Genomic DNA, 9,950 nt, shown 5'->3' with positions numbered 1-9,950 from the left:
GGAAGGAACTCCTAACATGGGCAGCAGGTGTGCTGTGTCACAGTGAAGTTTAATGAATGCACACGAGCGGTTTTAGGGACAGAGATGGTTGTTGAATAAAATAAGTTCCTCGAGCAGAAAGCTCACGTTCCTCATGTTGTTGGAAATAGATTGTTCGAGTTCTCTTACATGGAAAAACACATCACTTCCTTATTTCCTCACTTCAGCCCTTAATAACTAGAAGGATGCAGATCAGGATCCAAAAATAATTTGTTCACAGAAATGAATCAAATCAGAATCCAGTGATAGTGACACCTCACAAGAACAAGGTCCTGGGTTTGGATCTTTCAGCCTGTTTGCAGGTTCTCTCCAGGTTCTCTCTGGGTTCTCCAGCCTCCATAGGCTGTATCCCAATTCAGGGTCTGCAGCCTTAACAACGATCAACGATCCTCAAGGGCCGCGTACTCAAAGACCGCTAAGGCCGGAAGTGCGAGGCTTGTGAAATGGGACGGTCTAGCCTCCGTTGCGCTGCCCAGGTTGCATAGCAACCATGATACTAACAGCTGGAAACGTTTCATACAGCTTTGTTTGACAGAGATGAAGGAGAAAATCTTTTGTTCATTTGTTTGTTTCTACATGAGCTTTGATCATTCTCTGATTAAGCGCAGCTATTGAACGGCGTATATTTTAAAGTAAAGGCTTTAAAACCAAGTTAGTACAAACGTCACTAATGTCACATGACTTTGCTGACATGTGGCCAACAGTAATGTTTTAATGTTCTTCATTATTAAACATTTGCACATAAATAAGTGACATAATATTCAGTACTTACTTAAAGTTTACTCTTCGGCGCCCCTCATCCACCGTTTTTTTCTGGCAAAATTAGCCACACCCACCGCCGCGCTATGCATTCTGGGATATGTTGGGCCACGAAGTCTACACCGCCACGTCCTTAAAATTCAGGGAAATGAAGGACGCATTTGAGGGCCGCATTTCGAGCAGCCTTCGAATTGGGACAGCCTTCGTCGCGTCGCGGTGACGTAATCGGCCTTAAAATGCGGCCTTTAAGGCTGCAGACCCTGGATTGGGATACAGCCATAGTCCTAAGATAAGTATGATTGGTTACCAGGTGTTTCCAATCTGGCCGCAGGTGTGAATCATTTTGTCTTTTGTTTTAACCCTGCAACCACCGGTCCAGGCGTACGTTACCTTTTATTAACAGACAAATACAGGTTACATGTTAACTCGTGCAAAGAACAAACACACAGAAGAAAACTTACAACACAAACATCAGACTGTGGTTTAGACCAACTGTCACTTTATTGCTTCAAATCAGATCTAATTTCATTAAAGTTAAACCTCGTGGTGTCCTCGGATCAAAAATGGTCCCTATGTGAATGCAAACAAGCGAATCCCGAGGAACTTGACTCATCGTTTGGAGCCAAATCAACAGTGTTTGCATCCTGTTAAAGCAGAGTGGCTCCTTCACAGCTCCACGCTGTGGATAAAATCATTCACACACAGTGTTTTGAAGCAGGTGATCAACATTTGTCCAGTACAACTTCTGGCCCAGGTGTTATGAAGTATCTGACTAGATTTTTCCACTTCACTCATTTAAAACACTAAATTTCCACCGCTTGTCATTTTTATTTTTCACGCCTCTGACGTGCCTTACCTTTTCTGTGTTGCTTTCATGTGGTTTGGCTCTTCCCACGGTTCGTGCAGATCCTGATATTGATGCTTTTTGCATCTTTTTTGCAAAAATGGAGATTTTACAACAAAAGAGCAAAAAACAGAAAAACTCTTTCCGAGGGGAAGAATCCGAAGTGTGAAGATGCTTCTTTAATTTTTTTATTTTTATTGATTATGCAGATCATGAGAGTTAAAAAGAAAAGGTTGGATATGATTATTGATGATGCATCTGGTTTCTTAGATTCTACACATTTTTAAAATGCCTAAAATAATCACATTCCTGTCATAAAGATGAAGAGCAGGGGTAACTGATGGAGACTGCAGCGACACGTTTGTGACTCCGCAGCAGTGGGAGCTGCTCCACCTGCGTGAGCGTTTTATTATCTGTGAGGCTGATAATACAAACCACTCTCGGGCTTATTTTTGACGCCACAGCTGAAGGAAATCGCGCCTGATGTGATAATAATATTTGACCTAAAAGGAGTCAGGAAAGGGAAATATCTCTGAGGTTTGACTTTATCTCGGCTTCAGTGGAAAGTGAGTTACAGCCTCCATCTGCCCCTGCAGGCCACCGTGAACTGATCAGATTTATTTTTCCATTTTAACTGTCATGAAGTTATTTTACAGGAAGTGACCACGATCTTCTGTCCCTGCACGGGGAACCGGTCTGCAGCGTCGGGTCATCTGGTTTACTGCAGTAAAAGTGCTTCATTATTATCATCATTAAATGAGCTTGATGTTGTCATCTTTAAATTAAGCAGTAGTGGGTGTCTCCCACCTGAGTCAGCTGACTGGTCGACGCGGTGTCCCGTGGTTCTGGCGGTTGGAGGCCACACAGAAACATTAACGAGAGTTCGGTTGTTTCATGTGTCAGAGCTCTTGTTGATCCCTTCAGCAGGACATGGGCGAGCTGTCTCCTCCTACTACACACGCTTCATAAAAAGTGTCTTTGATCTGCGATGAGACACGTCAAACACGCAGGAAGTCTTTCTGAAACACACACACGCTCACAGCCCACGCACTTCATGCCGTCTAATCTTTACACTCTCACTATAAAGATAAGATTTCATTCAAATATCTCAGTCAAGATAACATGCATTCCTCTCCCGCCCACGTCCCACTCTGAAGACATTAGCAGCAGTCTGAAATCCAGTGTGGCGTGGAAGCGCCCCCTACAGGCTGCACTGCTCATTACTGTAGCTGTAAACGACTCGTGATTAAACAGAATCAGGTCGAGCGGTTTGGAGACAAAGTTAGAGACACACTGAGACGGTTTGACATGTGCAGAGGAGGGACCGAGGATACACCGGACACAGGATGATGAAGATGGAGCTGCCAGTAGATACAGGCGCAAATCATTCATCATTTTGTGGTCATTGTGGTTTGATATGGAAAAAACATGTGGCTGGTTTGTTTTCTTGTGTGATTAAAATGTGTCAGTGTTGTTATGTTGCTCTACAAAACAGGTGTGTTGTGCTGAGTTCTTCACCTCCTTTTAGCTGATCCTGTGCTCCTGCTCGCTCCCAGTGAAGAGCCTCCGCCGCCTCCAAACCATCAGAGCAGGTCTCACTAACGTCATATAAACCTTCTCTTTCACTCTTGTTGCTGTCCTTCTGCCACACGTCCCCCTTACACTCATCTCCACCTGCTCAACCCTGCCTGCACCCTCTTCTTCACCTCTCTGTCCATTGCTTTGAATATTTGACCCCAGGAATTTAAACTCATCCACCTTTACTAGCTCTGATCCTTACAGCTTCACCGTTGCACTCGTCTCCCTCTCATTGACACACATCTTACGTTTGCTGTCTGTAAAAAGAAAGGAAGAGAGCTCCTTTTCCATCAGGAGACCAGCTATCAAACAGATGGACAGACACCAGAGGAGGACACGGAGACTTGGGAACCAGCTGAGAAGTTTTAATCTATGAAACCAATTCTAAAAAACCAAAGTCATATAATAACTATACAGCGCCAACTGGCAGTCCACAGTATAACTCCTCCTCAACATCCCAAACCAGTTCCATAAACAGAGCTTTGGTATTTTATATGAGCTTTGAAATCATAATATTTGAACACATATATACATACAGATATAACATATGTGTGGAGTGTAAAGCTGCTGCTGGGATTTTATTTCTAACACCGAGCAGTTGGGATTCTGCACCCTGTGGGGAAAAGGGCGGAACCAAAGTTCGACAGTATCACCGTCGGAACCTCAGAGTGTGACATCTGCCGGATGTAAACAATGAAAGCGTTAGCATCTAGCGTTAGCTCGAAGACCCGAGAACTAAAAACAGGAAAACGTTTCCGTGTTTGTATCTCTGATGGAATATTTCAGCTGTTGGAGTAGAAATGTCCTCTCCTGAGTGTGCGACAGAGTTTAAGAAGGAGAGGATAACGGAAACCGCAGAGGGAGAGCTGGATGAGCGCAGACTGCTGGACATCACCTGGAAACCCGACATAAAGCCGCACAGCGCAGGTGAGTCTCACATGAAGCTGACTCATCCTCATCACAGCTCTGCGTTGGATTAAAGTCCAGGAAAACAAATAAAAATGCCATGAGCTCATCTCACAGAGGTGACGACACTTTCAGGGGAAAGTGATGTCAGCTGGACAAACACAGCCGTGACAGCATTAATGTTTTTAACAGTCTGTCTGATGTCATTCATTGTTGAGTTTGTCTGTGTGACCCGTGTTTATGTTTGCTTCAGTCAGGATCTGTTCAGTGAGAGCAACATTTGAGTCCCTGTGAGCTGGAACTTAAATTTCAGCTCTGCGGCTTTATCACTTTATTATTGTCCATGACTGTCCACGTAAACATGCGCAGTCAGAGGTCGATGGAGCGGAACAGGAACACGTGATGTTTTTATACAGCATGAAAATGTTATTGGAAGGAGGAGGCGGGGTACAAAGCAGCTTGCAGAGAAAGCAGTAAACCTTTACCATTTAAAGGCTTCAGTTCTGGCTCGTTGCAGCTGAAGTCATCACATGTTTAGAACAGTTTCTGCTCAACCATCTCTCTGCCTTAAAAAAGTTTGATACGAAGTTTGGACACTGAAAATAATTACCGGAAAATCTTTATTTTTGGTTTTGGTTTGTTTTTCCACCCACTGTCAGGCCCTTTGTCCACACAAACATGAATATTCCGCTCACACTGGTGTAGTTCACAGCCAAGTGTGAAGCCATATCGCTCAGGTCGCGGCTCTCGGCGTGCAGCGCCCTCTCCTGGTCAGGGAGCCACAGCATTTTCTCAATGAGACCTGCTCTGTTTTATTTAGCTTATTTGTTTTTTCTGTGTAACTGAACTCTGTTCTTTTGTCTAATTTTGAGACATTTAGCTTTGTCTTATTTTTTTCCAGTTATTACTGTTACTCATTGCCTTCTACAACAAAGACATTTTCCACCGTTTATTCGAAGTGTTAGTACCTAAAATAAGAAATTGCTTTTATAATTATTTTAGATTAATTTATTAAATTTTTTTAAATATTGTTGTGCCTCCAGACGTCCCACAGCAGCATGTCTGTAAGGAGGAGGAGGAGGTTCTCCCTGAGCAGCAGCTCTGTGACCAGGAGAGGAGCTCCAGTCTGGACCAGGAGGAACCAGAAGCTCCACAGATTAAAGAGGAACAGGAGGAACTGTGCAGCAGTCAGGAGGGAGAGCAGCTGGGATTGGAGGAGGAGACGGATACCTTCACACTGGTTTTGGAAAAAAATACCATGCAGCGTGAGGGAGACATCAGTCATCAGTGCAGACCGTTGGATGTCATCTGGAAACCTGAAATCAAGTTACACAGAATAGGTGTGTGAAGCTGAGGTGGTCCTAATGAAGCGAGTGTGTCTTACATGTGTAGGAGCACAGAGGGAGGAGTACAAACTTAGGCTACGTTCACACTGCAGGTGTTAATGCTCAATTCCGATTTTTTAATCAAATCTGATTTTTTTGTCTGCTTGTTCACACTACAGATAAAATGCGACAGCAAACGCGCTCTAGTGTGAACGCTCAAAGCGTCCATGTGCGCAAAAGAAGACGTCACACACAACGCGCTCTGTTTAGACCCAGAGCAAACAGTATTGTTTGACTGATGACCTTAATATTACGTTTCCCAATTTTGCTTTAAGTTATAAAGTTGTTGTGTTATTTACATTTGGCCTAATAATGATCCTTATTGCTGTTTTAGAGGAGCGCTGCTTCAAAGGATAGCTGCAGATTTCTGTCAGAATCTGCAGATTTCTGTCAGAATCTGCAGATTATACAGAACAAATAAAATGTTCTAGTTTCTCCAACGTTGTCTTCCCAACAGTTTCACTGACATCTACACCGGATGGCCAGGAAGCGTTCACGATGTCTTCTCCGGCGCTGATAATTGGCGTCTGTCTTGTGTCAGTGACGTAAAAGACGGATTTAATGACATGATGACATGACCATCAAACAGCAGTCGCTTTCTAAAACATCAGATATGTCTCGGTTTCAGTACCACATATGAAAGTGACCCAGATCAGATTTGAAAATATCGGTTTTGTGCCGTTCACGCTGTCAAAGCATGATCAGATATGGGTCACACAGGGTCAGAAAAGTCGGATTTGATGCGCTTTCGCCTGCAGTGTGAACGTAGCCTTAGCGCAGACCCTCCTAGCACATATAAGACACGGCTACAAGCAGAGAGTGGACAAGATTTTAGCTTTTTTTAAATCCAATATCAATTTTGCTTAGTCAATCAAAAAATTCTTGTTTCAAATCTCTAGAAAACTTTATTCAGGAAAAATTAAAAGTTTAAATATAATATTTTTACTTTAACAATTTCCTTTTTATTTGATTTACGTGCATTTGCACAGTAATCTGACTTTAGCACATCACAGCTCCACATCCTGAAAGCTGCTTACTTATTTCTTTATTTCTTATTTATTTCACTTATTTCTCCGCAAATGAACATTTTACTGTGAAAGTCTGCCTGCTGACGGGGATCTGATGTTATCAGTTTCTGGTTTGGTCCCTTTGGCTCTGACAGAGCCGCGTTACTGTGCGATGCTTCTTCTGCCTCATAAACAACAGATTCTATCACGACAGTGAAAAAAATGTGTGATGATGATTTTATAACAACATAGAAAATTAGTTTCTCTCCTTCTCTTACTGATGATCTGAGTCAAAGCAGGAGTCACAAAGTGCCAGCAGCATCATTATAGTGTAATAATGGTGACACAGCTTTACCTGCAGTGATGCAGCACAATATCAGCAGAGGTTGTTTTCAATGGAAATATTTAAGTAAAAGTATAAAATAAGTGCATAAAGCTTCAGTTTCACAGTAACTAAAGTACCTTAACCTTTGTGACTCTACAGAGCTTCACTGTTGTCACACAATCAAACTGAAACTGATTTTCTAAGCAGATGTTGGGTCGAGCGAGCGCTCCAGCGACGCTCGGTGGAGCCGTTTGTTGCTGCTCTCTGCGACATTTCTGCGCTTGTGGCCGATGTTGGGAAGGGAAGACGGGGAATGTAAATACAGGATGATATGTCTGTGTCACTGATATGGTGACAATTATCACACCAAAACCTGTACCGATATTATTTAATGATGTGGTGCAGGCAAAGCTGCGTCAGCCTGTTCTGATAACAGACCTCAGTGTGAGGAGCTGAGACAGGACAAACTAACCAGACTGTAAATAACAGGAAACACTTTCACATTAAAAATAAATAAGTCAGTGATGGAAACACACGTTCTATGTTTTTAGCCTAATGTTTGGGTCTCTGTACACTGAGGTGTCCAGTTTATCAGTGCGTGCATCAGCAGACAGCTGAAGCCTCCCTGTGATGTCACAGCTGGCTCAAGTTAGCGCATCTCTGACTTTAACGTTTATGAACAGATAAATGTTTTTATGATGTTACAAAACTCCTCAGGAAGTTGCAAGGAAGAATGAAATTCTGGAAAAATGATTCAAGGAGGTCAAATTAGGGCAAAACAAAATATTTTTATTAATACCTGGAAAAAAAACCCCTAAACTACTCCATGCACAAAAGGGCTCTCCTCACCCTGAGCTGAAGGACTCTGTCAGCCTTCAGCAGCTGTTTCTCAGGTGCATCCAAATAATCTGACATTTCATCTCTAATCAAAATTAGATTCTAGAATATTTTTACTTTTCCTGTAATCACACTACAAACCTTTCTGTGTCCCTCCAGACGTCCCACAGCAGCACGTCTGTAAAGAGGAGGTTCTCCCTGAGCAGCAGCTCTGTGACCAGGAGGAACCAGAACCTCCACAGATTAAAGAGGAGCAGGAGGAACTGTGCAGCAGTCAGGAGGGAGAGCCGCTGGGACTGAAGGAGGAGACGGATACCTTCATGGTGACTCTTACTTACGGTGAAAGCGACCACAGTGAATCAGAACCAATCAGTGAGCAGCTCCTCTCTCACAGCTCTCAAGAAACTGAGAGCCGAGATCGGGAAGGGAGCGGGAATGTTGAGTCAGGAAAGAGTATCAAGCTAAGAGGGAAGAAACAGTTCAGAAACAGAGGTCACAGTGATGTGGGTAACTGCAACACTGTTGCAGGTAAAAAGCCGGTAAAATGCGCTTTCTGCGGAAAGGTTTTCAAACACAAGTCGCAGATGGAGCGACATCACAGGATCCACACGGGCGAGAGGCCGTACTCCTGCACAACGTGTGGGAAAGGGTTCAGCCAAAGCAGCAATCTGACCGTCCACATGAGAACGCACACCGGCGAGAAGCCGTACTCCTGCGAAACCTGCGGGAAACATTTCACCTGCAGCTACAGTTTGTTGGTCCACATGAGAATCCACACAGGTGAGAAGCCGTATTCCTGCGAGGCGTGCGGGAAGCATTTCAACAGTAGCTTCAACCTCAAAGTCCACACGAACACCCACGCGGGCGAGAGGCCGTATTCCTGCAAACTGTGCGAGAAAACCTTCAGTCAGCCGAGTAACCTGAACGTCCACATGAGAACTCACACAGGTGAGAAGCCGTGCCTTTGCAACACCTGTGGGAAAAGATTCACAGACTTATCGGCGCTGAAAAACCACATGACCGTCCACACAGGGGAGAAACTTTATTCCTGCCAAACCTGTGGGAAAAGTCTCAGCTCTAGGAAAGGCCTGATGGTCCACATAAGAACCCACACAGGTGAGAGGCCGTACGTCTGCAACACCTGCGGGAAAAGGTTTACCGAACTGACGGCGCTGAAGAAGCACGTGATGATCCACACAGGCGAGAAGCCGTACATCTGTAACACCTGTGGAAAAGGTTTCATCCAGAACATCCATTTGCTGTATCACATGCGGACACACACAGGTGAGAAGCCTTACTCCTGCAGCACCTGTGAGAAACGATTTAAAGACCCATCCAAGCTGAAAATTCACACGAGGACTCACAGAGGTCGGAAACAAAGTCCGGAAGCACCTGTGGGGGAGAATTACCCGGCAGACCAGGCCCGATAAACATCTGTTTGTGATGTGTGAGCTCGCCGTCACACAGAGAGCATCGGAAACTGTGCAGCAGGCGTGTGTGAGATGTCCCACAGTAAGGCTGTTATTTACACCGCTGCTGTGAGCCTCTGTTATTCTGTTACCTGTGTTTATTCCACTGTTAAGGTTATTTTGCTGTGTACTGTAGCTTTGCCTGTTAGGAGTCACCACATTTCAGTCTCAGTCACCTGCATGTTCTTGGCTCCTCCCACCTGGCAGGTCCCCCTTTAACATTGTTGGGGTCGTTACTCCAAAAATCCAGTATGCTGTCTACACGTCCTCGCTTATTTAAAAGTCCCTGAAGAAAGTCGCACTTTACGTCATTGCTGCATTACTTAGAGACACCTGTGGTGCAAGCCTGCAGCTCTGTATCTGTATGTGATACCACACCTCCAGTTTCTCCACAGAGACACGTTTCAGCTCCTGTGTCCGTCCATCAGCTCGCTCAGAGCAAACAGCCCACCTGCTGCTGACGTGACACCGCCGCCGCTCACTAATCTTCACTCTTCTTTCCCAGAACTTCTCCTGTGGTCGCCATTAATCCTTGGTGCTTCCTGCATCTCTGCTCCATGTCATCAATATGCTTTATGAGTTTATTAGATCTCACCACAGCGTGCGGCCTGCAGTGAATGCTCAGCGCTTAGAAGCCATTCATGCAGAACGTCTTCATGTTTCCTGGGAACGTTTAAAATATGAAGGTTTTTATACGAGATTTGTTTCAGTGTTTGAGATCAGTGCATGACTGAACATCAGTGTAAATGTCTGAATGTTTAATTCAAAAATACACATTAAACATTTTATTAAACTATTAAA

The 9,950-nt window shown here is 44.2% G+C and overlaps 1 protein-coding gene across 1 annotated transcript; it reads left to right on the top strand.

The window, feature by feature from the left end:
- The first annotated feature begins 3,905 nt into the window (after nt 1-3,905).
- LOC102799783 (uncharacterized) lies at nt 3,906-9,950 on the top strand. The gene is made up of 3 exons (XM_087831670.1): nt 3,906-4,147; nt 5,170-5,466; nt 7,840-9,950. Exons 1-3 carry the CDS (start codon nt 4,021-4,023, stop codon nt 9,108-9,110), a joined length of 1,695 nt encoding a protein of 564 aa, XP_087687796.1. The 5' UTR covers nt 3,906-4,020; the 3' UTR covers nt 9,111-9,950.

This window comes from Neolamprologus brichardi, chromosome 18, assembly GCF_056152115.1.
Source record: "Neolamprologus brichardi isolate AB-2024 chromosome 18, ASM5615211v1, whole genome shotgun sequence".
In the NCBI taxonomy this organism is placed as follows: Eukaryota; Metazoa; Chordata; class Actinopteri; order Cichliformes; family Cichlidae; genus Neolamprologus; species Neolamprologus brichardi.
This window is presented reverse-complemented; position numbering and strand designations above follow the sequence as displayed.